This window comes from Jaculus jaculus, chromosome 7, assembly GCF_020740685.1.
Source record: "Jaculus jaculus isolate mJacJac1 chromosome 7, mJacJac1.mat.Y.cur, whole genome shotgun sequence".
NCBI classification, from domain to species: domain Eukaryota; kingdom Metazoa; phylum Chordata; class Mammalia; order Rodentia; family Dipodidae; genus Jaculus; species Jaculus jaculus.
In genome coordinates, this window is record NC_059108.1 from 110,908,049 (window position 1) to 110,924,080 (window position 16,032).

Genomic DNA, 16,032 nt, shown 5'->3' on the forward strand with positions numbered 1-16,032 from the left:
GTTCTTCTGTGTCCTGGCTGGTTGGGAGGGTTTCGGTGTCTGCTGTGTCCCCAGTGTACTTTACTTTGCCTGGTGCCTTACTGTCCTGAAACTCACCTTCCCTAGGGGACAGAGGCCCCAGATGAGGAGGCAGGGAGAGTTGGTGATAGTCCTTAGAAGGTGCAGAGCTAGACGTGGAAATGATTGGGCTCCACCAGAGGCTGTGGAGCCGGGAGAGTGACTGCTCAAAGGCTGGGGCTTGTTCCAGCTGTCTGCTGCTGCATAAGCAACCACCCCAAAGACCATGGCTTAACACCACCACCATTCCATTTATTGCACAGTTCTGTGGGCGAGGAATTTAGGTGGTTCTGCCCTACTTGATGTCACTGGGGGCCTGCTGATAGTCAGCTGACTGGTGGAGAGTCCCCCCCCCCCGGCTTTTCCCACATCTGGTCCTTAGGGGTGGCTAGAAGGCCAGACTCAGCTGGGACTTGGAGGGGAATGTCTGCGAGTCTTGCTCAGCATGGCGTTCCCAGGGGAGTCAGGTTTCTCATGAGGCATTTCAGAAGCTTCCAGAAGCTGCAAAGCTTTTCCGCACCTGGCTTCGCTTGTCACCTCCTCTGAATCCCATTGGTAAGCAGGTCACAAGGGGCTTGTTTAAAGAGGAGGAAATTAGACTCCAGTTCTCAGTCAGAAGTAAAAAGGGACTTGTGACCCTCCTTGACCTACCAGGCACCGCTTCTTGACAGGAGAGCCTGTGAAAGACTTTCCTGAGGAAAGGGTGGAGGAGTGCTGGGTGTGTGAGTGTAATGAAATGCACTTTTACACGTGGGGCAAAGGTGCACTGATCATGGGCTGCAGGAGTCAGTAAGTGCTAGAGGTGGGTTCTTTTTCAGGAACAGGTGGAGGCAAGGAGGCTGTAGCAGACAGGTTCAGGTTCGCTGAGATGAACTTCGAGACCAGGCACAGTTATGGAGGAAGGGGTTTATTGAAGCTTACAGATCCAGAAGTTCCATAATGTCAGAAGAAGCTGGCCTGCCTTCACAGGTCCGAGTAGAGAGCAAGAGGGAAAACCACAAGCCAAAAGCCACACCACACAGCACACTTGGGAACTCCAGGTGGAACTAGACACTTTGCATATCTTTAGATTGGAATTGCAAACCCACTGCCACACCAGTGACACCTCCTCCAGTCAGGTGGCTGCAGATCTGAACTACCGACAAATAAAACACTGAATATATTGGGGCCCATCTATTCAGATTACCACAGAAGCCAAGGTTGGAGGCATTGGCTTGTTTGGTTTTGCTTGTTTGGAAGATGGTCGGCTTACCAGTGGCCTTTCTGTTCTTGTTCATGGTTACACCTTTTCATTTGCGTGGCTGACCTCTGACCTGGCTAAGCACTCTGGGACTTCTCTTGCCATTGTAATAATATTCTGTGCAGGCCTTGCTTTTCCTGCCTGTGCCTAGAAGGGTGGTATCCACCCCCATACCATTTTCTTCATCTCATTCATTCTCATGATTTTGCTAAGCCCCATGTCAAAGGCCCCAGGTCTGTGGCTTGTCCTGAGCTCTAGAACTGCTTGTCCAGTTGCCCTCAGCTGGACTCCTAACTACACCTGTAACTCCAGTCCTATTTCTTTTTAAAATTTATTATTAAGGAGAAACTTTGTATGGACACATTATATATTGGTACCGTCATTTCCCTCCTAATCATGCCGTCACCCTGGCCAGGCCCAAACCTCTGTGATTTCTGCTTTCTGTGTCTGTAGTGTTGGATTTTGCAGGCTGTCCCCTGTGGCCCTGAATAAGTATTCCCTGTGGAGCTCTGCACATATGCAGGCCTGGAGCCTACCTGGATGCTGAATTAGAATCTCCAAGTAGGTCGTTTTCCATAATTTTATAACATGTCCCAGGTGAGTCTGATGTTGGCCTCACCTTGAAAGCAGCACTCAACCTTTTTAAAAAATTTTTTTAAAAATCATTTTATTCATTTATTAAATACAGAAGGACAGAAAGAGAGAGAGAGAGAGTGAGCGAGCGAGTGAGCACACGAATGGTTATGTCACCAGCCACTACAAATAAACTCCAGACGCACAATGTGGCACATCGGGCTAATGTGAGACCTAGAGAATTCTTAGACTTCGCAGGCAAGTGCCTTAACCACTAGGCCATCTCTCCAGCCCTCGTTCAACCTTTTTAAGTCTCCAGCTCCTGTCCACCTCCATTGCTTTATTTTAGCCCGCCTACCCTCCCCCAACCGTCACAAATTGACACATACTTGAAAACAACAGACTTTAATTCCATAGGGTTTTGGGGGGCTCTTGAAATCAAGGCATGGGCAGGGGCGGTCTCTCTGAGAGTTCCAGGGAAGACAAGCTCCCTTGTCCCTCTAGCTTCCAGCGGCTCCAGGTGTTCCTTGGAATGTGCTTGTGTAACTCCAGGCTGTGCTTGTGTCTTTATCTGGCCACCCCTTCTCTGTCCCTGACTCCTCTCACACTTGGACTTCCCACCAGCAATCCTGCATGACATCAGTTTGAGAGCCTTAGCCTCACTACATCTACAACGATCCTTTTCCTTTTTTTCTTTTAATATTTTAATTTATTTATTCATTAGAGAGAGAGAATGGGCATGCCAGGGCCGCTAGCCACTGTAAACGAACTCCGGATGCATGTGCTGCCATGTGCATCTGGCTTATGTGGGTCCTGGGGAATCGAACCTAGGTCCTCAGGCTTCTCTGGAAAGTTCCTTAACTGCTAAGCCATCTCTCCTGCCCCAAAGATCCTTGTTCTAAAAGATCCTTTTTACAGGTTCTAGGACATGGTCATATCTTTTAAGTACTGGTGCATACACTAAATGACTGCTCTGGCCTTGATGGTTCTCGGGACTGATCCTCTCCTACCTGCATCTGTCTCTAGTCCTTCCTGCACTTTGCCACCAGAGCGATAGCTCTATATATTAGATATACTAGCTGCTTGCTCACATTCCAGCAGATCCCTCTTTTCCCTTAGGGTAAGAGTCAAGGTCTTTGTCCGGAGGGGCCTGCTGTTATGATTGGACCCAGTCTGTCTTGACCCTTCCTTCCCCAAGGAGAGGGCTCTGAGAAGGCAGGGAAGCTGATACTCTTCCTTGTTGTAGTTCTAGTACGTGGCACTATAAATAATGCATGAATAACCCCATAGCTTAATCTAATTAGAAACTTATCTCTACACTTTTTTCCACCGCTACTTAATTAATTTCAATAGGAATTTTGACCCACCACCATTTAGATATATTAAGTAGACAATCCATAAACGCATGGGTTTCTTTTTTTTATTTTTATTTTATTTATTTGAGAGCGACAGACACAGAGAGAAAGACAGATAGAGGGAGAGAGAGAGAATGGGCGCGCCAGGGCTTCCAGCCTCTGCAAACGAACTCCAGACACGTGCACCCCCTTGTGCATCTGGCTAACGTGGGACCTGGGGAACCGAGCCTCGAACTGGGGTTCTTAGGCTTCACAGGCAAGCGCTTAACTGCTAAGCCATCTCTCCATCCCAATAAATGCATGGGTTTCTTATTTGCCTAACCTACAGTATCTGTGCATAGGCAATCTATCTATAGGCAATTTTCAATTAAAATGTTTCTGCATGTGTGAAGGTTGATACTTCTGACTCCTCCTCCCTTACATTGGATTCAGCTTTGAGGTTATGGAAAAGAATTTTCTGGGGCTGGAGAGATGGCTTAGTGGTTAAGACATTTGCCTGAGAAGCCAAGGGACCTCAGTTGGATTCCTCAAGGACCCACGTAAGCCAGATGCACAAGGTGGCGCATCCATCTGGAGTTTGTTTGTAGTGGCTGGAGGCCCTGGTGCGCCCCCTCCCCCCTCCCCATGTCTTTCTCTCAAATAAATAAGTAATAAAATATTTTTTAAAAAAGAAGTTTTTGAACAAGGGTGACAGCACATCTGAGGCAGGAGAAGGCCTCCTTTTGACGAGGGTTAGAGCCTATCTGGGTAAAGAGATGCCCTCATTTTGCCCCTCATTTCTCCTCTTCTGCTTCAGCCTCACCTTCTGCTTCTGTATAGACTGGGCATCCCCACCGTGCCTTTGCTTATATTTTATAGCTCTCACTGCCCACAGAAAATGGATAGACATCCCTTGTCCCAGCTTTATATTTCCTGGCATGAAGATGATGTTGGCCAGCTTGGACCAGATACCCATCTTGGCCCAAGGTGGAGCGGCAGAAGGGAGGGTGCTGGCAGGGCCCCCTCATCCAAACCTGATGTTGGGGCTCACCTCTGAGAGTGACAGGGTAGATTCCAGAGAGGGAGGTGCTTTTGTGTGTCTGCCACACTCTCCCCCTGGGTCGGGGGTACCCTTGACTGGGAGTGTATGGGTAAGAGAAATTTGTAGCACGCCCAAGGTAAAGTAAGGGGCACAGGAAACCTTGCCAGATCGTGTGGTAATTTTCTTTGGGCCACAGTAGTGAAAATGTTCCTCCAAGTTGTTTGCCATCTTGGCTTTAATTGGTTCACATATGTTTTCCTTAATGCAGACTGTTTGTCTTGTTAACTGGTGTGAAAGTATCATAAAATGGGCTTGTGATGATTGTTTACTCACGGCCACGTGGTAGTAGTGATCACAAAGTTGTTTAAGGTAATCATTTATGCTGACCTGGCCTGAGAAGAAAAGGGAGGACTAAGACTTGAACCAAGTTATTTCTTTATGCTGGAGGCCTTTTATATAGCTATCATTCTTTTGAGCTGTGCATGGAAGCACTATAAGCACAATGAGGGACTGTTTAGTGTAAAACCATTCTCCAGCAGTGACTGACCCAGCTCATGGGACATACACGCCTAAGACCCCTTTGTTCCAACTTCTGTGGTTCCGCGTCCCTCCCCGTCCCCACCCTGGACCCCGCCTCTGTTCTGGGTAGGGCCGGAGAAGTAGAGCAAAGCAGGGCGGTTTGCTGGACACAACCCTCAGAACAGGAACTCACCACCAGGCCTACTGTCCCCACTTTGATCCGGGAATCCTGGCATGGCCATGTTTATCGGTGTGCATTGTGGATGATTCATTTCCCTTTTTCTCGGGGAAGGAACTTTGGCCAAGGCGCAGGCATCTTTGTCATGTCCATGTGGCGATATGGGACACCGATCAAATCATTCAGGGGTAGGTTAACCCAGGGTTAGAATTATGCAGTTGACGATGGACCCTCCACAGGGTCTGGGAAGATGGGTCTACTGATGACGGTGCTTACTTGCAAAGCCTGGTGGTCTGGGTTCAGTTTCCAAACCACCTGTGTAAGCTGGCTAGATGCAGAAAATAGCGCCATTGTCTTGTGTTCATATGTAGTGACATGAGGCCCTGGAGTGCCTACATATACACACATACTCACACAAATTTATAATGATACATAACATTTAAAAAAGAAAAAAGAAAATGGGACCTCTAGCTGTGATTCTACTTAGAATCTATAAGAAATATACTCCAGGACTTACTTTCTTGTTTACTTTTTAAGTTTATTTTTTTTTAACTTTTTAACAAGGGACTAAAACTCATGTATATTTTGTGGAAGTTTTTCTTTTTTACCTATTAACCTAGCAATCTAGAGTTCAAACATGAGAATTCATTTAGAGGATTCAGGCTTTAAGAAAGCAAGTAACTAAATTTGATTTGCTAACAAGTAAAGATCTTACAGACAACATTAACATGATTTGAGAGTGAGACATGAGGTTTAATTAGTGTTCTGTTTTATGACTAGTTCATTGAAAAATATTTCTCAAGTGTTTCTCTGGGGTCCATGAGAATGGCATGAGCTGAACAGCCCAGTGCTAATGTGGCCTCTGTAGAATCTCATTCACTTACTCATGCGCTTGCCTCTTTCAAAGAAGTTTTGAAGACTCTGTCTTTACAGACTAGCAAACCTGTCATTAATTGTACATCACTCCTAAATGAAGTTTCTGGAAGTGATTTGAGTTTTATTACAGCTGAAGTCTGTTTTGCAGTCTTTTCCTTTTGTGGGTGTGTTGTGGGAAACTCTTCCTGGCCCTTCCTGTGTTTTCTCTTACTGTAGCTACCATTCAGGTTTAACACTTAATGAGCACTTTCATCTCTGTGTCTAGGTACAATGGTGCTTTGCCTAATGGAGACAGAGGCCGCAGGAAAAGCAGATTTGCTCTCTTCAAGAGGCCTAAGGCCAATGGCGTCAAGCCCAGCACAGTCCATGTGATCTCTACCCCTCAGGCATCCAAGGTAGGTGGCTCTGGGTGTTTGGGAGGGCCTTGGCAAACATGACAGTGATATTCCTTGTCAACTGTGCAGTTTCCTTTGGTCTGGTTTTTGCATGGGACAATTCCTCTGTCATTGGAGGCTGGATAATGGCTCTGAAGGGCTGTGCTGTGTGCACTGTAGGGTGCTTAGCAGCTTTCCTGGCCCTGACCGCACTAGATGCCACCGGCAGCCCTCTCTCCACAGTCCACAGGTCCTAACACCCAAACATATCTCAAGTCATCGCAGGGTGTTTCATGAGAGGGGAGGGGTTGGCAGGTACAATCTGAATCTGAGGCACTGCTTTGAGAAGCAAAGCAACCAGGATTCATCACGTTAAGATAGTTGCATTTCAGTGATACATGGTATTCTTTATCCTAGAGTTCTTATATTAAATCTTGGTATAAACCTTATAAATGTTTATTATTTTCCTTCTGTTCGCTGAGTGCAATGGTTATTTTCACATACTCTACGTGTCCATGACATTGGATTTGTACAGTTAAGATGTGATGCAGGAAGGCCACTGTGCTTTTTATTGCTATAAGTTTGAAGTGAGTAAAATGTGAAGGTTAAAAAAAAAAAAAAAAGGATTACATCTTTTGTGTTCTAATATGTAGCAGGAGGAAAACCTGAGTTTTCATTCTGCTTATTCTGCTAAAGTTTACACATTAGACTTCTGGCAGTTTTTCTTTCAATAAAATTAATTCCTTGATGTGTGTATGTATGTATATGTGTGTGTGTGTGTGTGTGTGTGTGTGTGTGTGTGTGTATTACAATTGCCTTTTCTCCAAAATAATGATATTAACCAGCAGTACTTCGTATGGGGCTGATGACTGTATGTTTATCATTATGGGCTTAGACCTCCTGGAAAAACTGTTTTGAATCTGTTTTTGATAGAAACCAGTATTCAAAGAGCAGTGATGGTCCCTTGGAATAAGTGTACTGTATATACACAGCATTAGCAATAATCACCTCTGTGAACACTTTGATTTTAAAAACTTCTAAAGCAGTGCTCTGGAAAGAAACTGCTAGAATCTACCAGTTAAGATAGTCTCTTAAGGAAAAAAGTAGAAACAAAAATATTATGCACCAAAGAGATGGGAAAGATTAGTATTTAGTGGCTCTGTTTTGGCTGGAGAAAGAGAAACTAAATATTTCAGGGATGAAATGATGTTCCATAAGTAAATCTAGTTTTACAAAGGCTCCAAAGAAAAAGATAAAACAAACAAAAAACCCCACCCTTGAGAAGTCAAGAAAATATGAAAAACATTTTATGATCTATACTAGTTACTTCTCAGTGTTTATTACAGGAAAACAGTTTCTCTAGGGAGACACAAACACATGTCTGTTCATCCCAGAGAAAGCTCAGATGACAGGCCAAAGTATGCTTGTACCTCAGTAAGCTATGGTGAAGCAGTGAGTGAGTCTACTGGGTTTACTTACAGAGCGGGGTGAGGGGTCACACAGGAGCATGGATGCTCAAAGGCAGCTTTGCCACCAAGAAGTTCACCCAGTTTAGGTGATGACCCAGGGAAGCTGCATCTCTGCACCATGTTCAGGAGCTCTGCACGCAGCTCTGCTTGCTGGAGAGTCTCTTCCAAGAGGTTGTTTGTCATTTCTTTATCTATCTATAGGGAGGAGTATGTAACCTTTTCCTAGACTTGCTGACCTCACAAGTCTCCTGAGCTTCCTTCCTCCCCCACCCCCCAAGAGCGAATGTCTCAAGCTACTCAACACTGCCCAGAGTCTGCAACTCAACAGTTGCTTAACACTATCACTTTGGGGAGTTGTCCTGTGACTGGCCTACAATTCTCAGTGGCCTGTCCCCAGTGACCCATGTCCACCAGCCATGCCTCCCTTTCTGAAGGTTCCACAATCTTCCCAGACATCACCATCTGCTGTGGTTCATATCCATAAAGCAGGTAGGAGTGGCTGAGGAGTCGCCCGTCTTTCTAACCGAGACCCATAGGCAGCCAGCAAGTCGAGCACACAGCCCTGCCCCAGATGATTGCTGGGAATGTCAATTCAACCCATCATGCAAAAGTATCATGAAGAAGGAAACCAAAGACTAGTGGTTTAAAGCACATGATGAGTGTCAAAATGTTCTAGTATAACATGGTCCTTTTAATTTTGTGACATTTATCTTTACTTTTGAATCTTTGTATAATAATTCCTTTTTGAAGCATGCGTTTTATATTAATAGAATGGCTGACACTTAAAACTGTTGCTTAGGGCTAGGGCTGTAATCTCAGTGGTTTCGTGTTTGCCTCGCATATGAAATAGGTTCAATCCCTAACACCATGCTAAAAACAAAAAAAAAAAAAGAAAGAAAAGAAAAGAAAAGATGGGCAGCTGTGGTGCATGCCTTTAATCCCAGGACTCAAGAGTCAAAGGTTGAAGGATCACCATGAGTTCAAGGCCACCCTGAGACTACATAGTGAATTCTAGGTCAGCCTGTGCTAGAGTGAGACTCTACTTCAAAAAAACAAAAACAGAAACAAAACAAAACAAAAAAGATGGGGGAGGGAGAGAACAAATGAGAAAGAAAGACCGTGCTTGGATTACTTGGGCTTCATTTCATAATAAAATATAGAATATAGAGAATTACTTCTGTGGGAAGCTCAGTGGACCCTTTTCTTTCTCGACTCTAATGCCTCCCATGTTAGCCTTTAAAACAAATTATATTAACAAGAAGGGAGGGAGGGAGAATGATTGGGCATGGCTTGGCCTCCAGCCGCTGCAGTCAAACTCCAGACACATGTGCCACTTTCTCCATCTGGCTTTATGTGGGCACTGGGGAATTGAACCCAGGTTGTTAGGCTTTGCAGGCGAGTGCCTTAACCACTGAGAAATCTCTCCAGCCGCCCCCCTTTTAGCCTTTTATGTTTTACCTTTATCCCTGTATTTTGCTTCAAGTTATTTTGATCATGTATCTTGATATCTGTCTAAGTCTCTGTTTAAACATAATACCCACAGTGCACAGAACAGGGCAGATGGGGTTTTGGTCTTCACCCCTCTTATTTTATGACATGGGAAAATGTTTCCTCAGGACGTCAGGTTACTCATGTATAAACTGAACAAACTGACAAGAAGCAGGAGCTGTGTTGGATCAGGTGATACACGTTGGTTCTATACAACCAAATTTCTGGCTAACAAAGAAAAGAAAAACTGGAGAAAAGACTGTAGGATGGGAGGAGTAGCTATCAAAGTCACAATTCTGTGAGAGAAGAAATGGAGGGCCAACAGGAATGAACATGGGCAGCCCTTAAATATGAAGTGACTTGCTTTCAGCCACCACTTGTCACTTCTACCAGTTCTCATTTTCAGGAGAGAGAATGTGGAAGGCTAAGCGTGAGTGCCAGCCGTGGCCCAGGTAGATGAGTAGACTGGATGTGCTTTTTTCTTCACTGGGCTGGGCTATGTTGACCTTACCCATCTTTGTCCCTCTGCCTCCAGGGCTTTGTGCCTCATGAGTACCGAATAATGGTTAGACAGCAAGGAGATACTGAAACTATGTTTTCCATATTCCATGAACCCAGCTACTCAGCCATGGCTCCCTTTACCTGTGGTTCCTCTTGAGCTCACATCTCTGGCCAGCAGCCCTGCCGTCTTTTGTGTTCAGTTTTGCTCTGCAGGACCCTTCCGCTTTGGAGGCCCATTCAGTTGTGAACTACGTGCCTTCCATACTTAGCTGCGTCTAATGGCACACTATTTTGTTTTGGCAGTGCTGGAATCAAATCCAAGGCCTTGAGCGCGCTAGGCACGCACTGCCCCCGTGAACTTGGCGTCCCCCCTCCTCATGTTCTCTTGCTGCCCTCATCCATGCCTTCCGGGTTGTGGAGCGCGAAGTGGTTTCAGCCCGCTGCCTCCATTCCAGCGCTCTCCGTCGGCCCTCACGAGCTCACTGCTCCCACAGTCTCTGCTGCCCTGTGGTTACTTCACTCAGTCACATACTCCATGACTATGTGTGTAGGCCCGTCTGTCTCCCTGGCACCTGTAGCCTCTGCAGTTTGTTGGACTTTTAACTTTTTCATCGTTGACATCATCATCATTATCATCACCATCATCATTATTGGTTTTACGAGGTAGGGTCTAGGTTGACCTGGAATTTACTATGTATTCTCAGGGTGGCCTCGAACTCACAGCCATCCTTTTATGTCTGCCTCCCCAGTGCTGGGATTAAAGGTGTGTGCCATTTAATCAGTTTACCTCTTGTTTTGATGAAAATGAAAGGATATTGTATAGCTTACTGCCATTGGATGTGAACATGATCTCCAACTCTGCCTGCATGTGCATAGCTTCTCTGATGCATCTGGCCTTCCTGACCTTGTTTGCCATGGTGGTTTCTCTACTTGACTTCTTCAGATTCGTGCTGATTCCACCTACATTCTCACCTCTGAAGCCTTTTGGGGCCCTTTCCTCCTGAGCTCTTGGCTCTGGGCTCTGCCTAGACCCTGTTGGATCATTTTTTTTTTCCATTCTCCTTGTTGTCTCATAAGAATGCCAGTTTGGGCTGGAGAGATGGCTTAGCATTTAAGGCTCTTGCCTGCAAAGCCTAAGGACCCAAGTTTGATTCCCCAGAACCCACATAAGCCAAATGCACATGGTGGCACGTGTCTGGAGTTGAATTGCAGTGGCTAGAGGCCCTGGTGCATCCATGTTCTCTCTTTCTAATAATAATAAATAGATTAAAAATATTTAAACTGGGGGCTGGAGAGATGGCTCAGTGGTTAAGCCGCTTGCCTGTGAAGCCCAAAAGGCCCAGATTCAATTATCTAGTACCCATAGTAAACCAGGTGCACATGGTGGTACATGCATCTGGAATTCATTTTCGGTGGCTAGAGGCCTTGGTGCACCCATTCTGTCTCTCCCCCTCTCTCTAGCTGCCTCTTTCTCTCATAAATAATAAATAAATAAATATATATATATATATGTATGTATGTATATATATACATGTATATATGTATGTGTATATATATACGTACATATATACATATATATATATATATGAATAAGATTCCCAGTTTGTATGATGGGGCCTGGAAAGAACCACTTGAGCTGAACTGGCAGCATTGGCCTTCCCCAAGACTTCTGAGTCTGTATATCAGTACTGACGGCGGCTCCTCCAGTTGTGAATGGAGAGCTGGAAGGGGGTGTGTACACATGTGTATTTGAGTACTGTGCCTCTGGTCTCGGTGGCTTCTTCCCTCTGCTCCACTTTCCGGACATGGAATACGATGAGTGTCCCTTTGCTAATGGCAGTGGTAGCCGGGAAGCAGCTCTTTAGTCTCCAATGCACACCAGTATCCAGGCTGAGGCAGACTGGGTAGCAAGCCTGTACTACTTTTGTGTAATCTCTGCACAGAGTCATTATTTACGTATATATTTGCTCTTGGACTAATATAAGTATTTCTCTGATTATATAATGTGCTTGAACAAAAATCAAAAGTCCTGTTTTGAAAAGCCCTTCTGGCAGATCTATTACATAGGCATAGGGCCTCGTAATTTATTCAACAAATATTTATCCAGCACCTTCCACAGTCAGGCCTCATGCCAGGGATGGGATAGACTGCGGTGAAGAAACACGTCAGCTTGGAGCTAATCGTCCAGTGAGTGGGCAAACAGCAAAGAATTGTGCGGATACATGGTCACGCTGCATCGTGAGAAGTGCTCGGAGGGAAGGGCTAAGAAGAGGGTTGGGCAGGTAGGAAGAGGTCTCTGCAGGCTGGAGGGGAGAGGGGCCGCCCCGGGGAGCAGAGATCAGGGCCTGGCTGAAGGATTTGTCTCCTTCCTAGGGAGACGCGTTGGGGAGTGTTAAGCAGAGGGAGTGGCATGCTGTGACCAATTGTTGACTGTTGTATGATGCAGGACAGCAGACAGTGTGATGGGGTGGCGGTGATGCGGGGCGGAACGTCACACTTAGCAGCATTGCTGTGGAAAGCTCTTCGTCGTGGTCTCCCTTCTCAGGCTAGACAGACACAGGCCAGCAGTCCTCTTTTGTAACAGCTGGCAGCGTCAGGAGCTAACCTAGTCCTTCAGCGCTTCACTGCTCCGTCAGACCGCATCAGCTCCTCTGTGGCGCTCTCCCTCACCTACCTCTTCAGGGTTGATCACCTTTCATGTCGCCAGACTAGGGAGCAACCTTTGGGGACAAATCACTTCCAAGCAGTACTAGCCCATTTGAGCTCGTGTGACACGAGTAGGTGGCAAAGCATTAAAATTCTCCTGTATTGGTCTATGGGTGGTATGGCAACCACGGGGAGTGGTAAAACTAGTACAATTTCAGTGTAGACTCGTTAGCTCGAGCGATTGTAGCGTACGTCTTGGTTAAAAACCCAGCTGGGATTTTTTTCTGTGCTTCAGGAGAGTCGTCAATTCATCAGCATTCTGACATAACTGTTATTGCTTCTTTTTATTAAAATATTCTATTTATTTATTTGAGAAAGAAAGAGACAGAGAACTGGCACACCAGGACCTCCAGCCACTGCAAACAAACTCCAGACACATGCGCCACCTTGTGCATCTGCCTTATGTGGGTCCTGGGAAATCGAGCCTGGGTCCTTAGGCTTCACAGGCAAGTGCCTTAACCACCAAGCCATTTCTCCAGCCCTGCTATTGGTTTTGAATAGCTCGGCTTGAAGTAGTTTAGTTTACCTTCATAGTTACTACATTATAATTCTTGGGTTAGTAGTGTGTGGTATTTGTTTTTTGTAGGATCTTCCATGTGATCCAGGCTGGCCTCAAATTCACTGTGTAACTTGGGATGTTCTCAAGCTCACAGTCCTCCTGCCTTAGCCTTCTAACTATAGGGATTACAGTTGTGAGTTACCATATCCAGCTTGACTTCTTAAAAATATTTTACTAGTTTGTTTCTTTGCACATGCACACAGAGAGTGACAGAGAGGAGAGGAAAAAAGAAGAGAGCAAGATGGACAGAGAGAAAGATGGGGTGCACTGGGGCCTGTATCCTCTACAAATGAAACCCAAATGCATGTGATTCACTTTGTGCATCTGAATTTACATGGGTACTGGGGAATCCAACCTAGGTCCTTAGGTTGCAGGGGAAGCACCTTAACTGCTCAGTCATCTCTCTAGCCCAGTATTTTTTTAAGTTCAAGAATTAATGAAGTATGGGCCAAGGAGATTTCCCATTGGTTAGTGATACTTGTTTGCAAAGCCTGATGACCCAGTGTTTGATTCCCCAGTGCCCACTAAAGCCAGATGCACTGAGTGGCACAGGCTCTGGAGTTCATTTGTAGTGGCAGGAGGCCCTAGTGTGCCCATACTCACTCTCAAATCAATGTTTTTAAAAGTATTAGTGAAGGGCTGGAGAGATGGCTTAGCGGTTAAGTGCTTGCCTGTGAAGCCTAAGGACCCCGGTTCGAGGCTCGGTTCCCCAGGTCCCACGTTAGCCAGATGCACAAGGGGGCGCACACGTCTGGAGTTCATTTGCAGAGGCTGGAAGCCCTGGCGCGCCCATTCTCTCTCTCTCTCTCCCTTTATCTGTCTTTCTCTCTGTGTCTGTCGCTCTCAAATAAATAAATAAATAATTTTAAAAAAGTATTAATGAATTAAAGTATTATAAATGTTTTAATTACCTTAATGAATTATTTTATTATAAAGTAGACATCAATGTTTCAATAAGATTCACCATTTCAGATAACACTAATAAGAATTTTCTGAATCTGTGAGGGAAGAAAAATATGAGATAATAGTAATAGGCTACCAGACAAAACATCTTTTGCTCCTATACAGGATACAAACCTAAAACAAATCATTTATGTTTATAGAATAAGAAACAACCTATTTCGATAAGACATAAACATGAATCAGTGTCCAAAAAACTAGAAATAACAATTTTCAAAAGCTTTTTATTAATGAGTATTGATCAAGCAAAGAAAAGGCATTTGTGAGGTAACAATATAATATGCTGTACAGTTTAACATGATTTCTTGACATAAAGCATTTATTAGAATTTCAAAAGGAGTTTTTATAGGAATCTATCATGTCACTTTAGATTTATGATCCTGATCATTGCAAAATATCTACTAAGATGAAAAGATACTTTTGGAAAACTTCTAAAACCAAAGCAATAAAATTTGAGTCATTGCTGACAAAGCTCCAACCATCTCACATCGAAGGTTTTTAATAATTTACTTAAAATGCAATATTGAAGACTTTGAAGATGGTGTGATGGTTTTTGTTGACTTCATATACTTTGAAGGAACAGCATCTGAAATACATTAAACTTTATTGTAGCACTCAAGAAAAATTATTTCAGTGAGCAATACTTACATGAAAACCTTGTGAATTTTATACAGATGATACAAGTTTAATGCCAGGAAGAAAGGTGGTCTTAGCTGAAGATCATGTCTCTTTGGTGGTGTTTCATCTGTATGTTTGAAAGATTAACCAAGTTAACCACTTAGTATTTTCTCTTGAAAAGTTTTGTGGCTTTATATGTGATAACAGCAGAGAACAAAATAGCATTTTTATGAACTTGGAGTTTCAGTAATGAGGTATGTGAGGCTCGATAGGCAGCATGTTGTACCACTTACAGGAGCTCAGTTTGGAAATTGTGTGAAGACTCATATGCTCACCTCAGCAGACATTGTGAGGTTGCAGTTGGCCACTTGTATTGTTGTAGAGGTCAGGCTGCGCTACATGATATTCTAGTTGATGTGCTAACAACTTTCCTTTTAGTTTTAGAAGAAAAAAAATAAATCAACATGAACAGATATAAATGACAAATAGTTGGTGAGGGGCCATGTGGAACCAAACAGACTAAGAAGATATTAGAGAAACAAATTTGGAATGAAACAATAATTCTGAGAGAAAAACCATTAAATTATCCAACATATAAAATGATACGTACACACATATCTGATAATAAACATGAGTAGCACAAGTAACTTCGTAGCGTCCTTTTAATTTATTGATTCCTAGAACTTGGCCAGTTGATGTTTTCAAAGTAAAAGTAATATGCACTGGGTAGCACGCATAGCTTAGGTGATGGCAGAAGTAATAGATACAAAAATTCCAATATGATCAGAGCAAGAAAAATTGTCTTTAATTAATATTTAGCAATATCCTGGTATGGGAAAATCTGTATATACTAAGACTCAATTTACTTGTTGACTTTTAACTAAATGGGGGAAGTTACTGGAAGAGTTTGATGTCTCTTGTCAAATCACAGCTCAAATATTGCTTAGCTTATGCAAGTGCATGAAAGAAAGGATCCTACCAGCAGTCTCTAATAGTTAACAGATGGCTTAGAAACTAATGGAATGGTTTGATGAGTGATTGATAGTGTTACTTGCAACATTTGAGAATAGTTTCATAACAAATATGTGAGTATAAATGGGAATATCTTAAAATTTTTATCTATGTACTAAACTGGATTTACATAAATGGGCGATCATCCCACTTTACACTTAGGGAGAGTTTCAGTATCAAGGATTAGTAGTTATTATCCCTCTATTACATTTCTTAATTTTGACTAAGCTCTACTTTTATGTTTCTCTGAAGGTTTTTATCACTGTAACTAATGTAAATACAGCAGTTTATGAACTAATCTTTTTCTTATTTTTGGCTTAGCTTTTTACTTCTGTTACATAGTAAAAATTAAGCTTTCTTGTTGAAATACATTTTCGTTTAAATCATTACAGTGAAATTCTGGTATTTTGCTGTTGTATTCTTAAGCCAAAGAACTTCATAGATAGCGCTTTAAGTTCTAAAATGGCATAATTATTTATTACCACTTACCCCTATAGTTTTTTGTAAGAGTCTTTTTGATAGGTTTT

The 16,032-nt window shown here is 43.6% G+C and overlaps 1 protein-coding gene across 1 annotated transcript in view; it reads left to right on the forward strand.

The window, feature by feature from the left end:
• Peli2 (pellino E3 ubiquitin protein ligase family member 2) overlaps nt 1-16,032 on the forward strand; it is a 161,629-nt gene that overhangs the window by 56,731 nt on the left and 88,866 nt on the right. Inside the window, exon 2 of the mRNA XM_004649213.2 lies at nt 6,085-6,214. Within this exon, the coding sequence (XP_004649270.1) occupies nt 6,085-6,214 (130 nt within the window). The remainder of the gene's footprint in view (nt 1-6,084; nt 6,215-16,032) is intronic.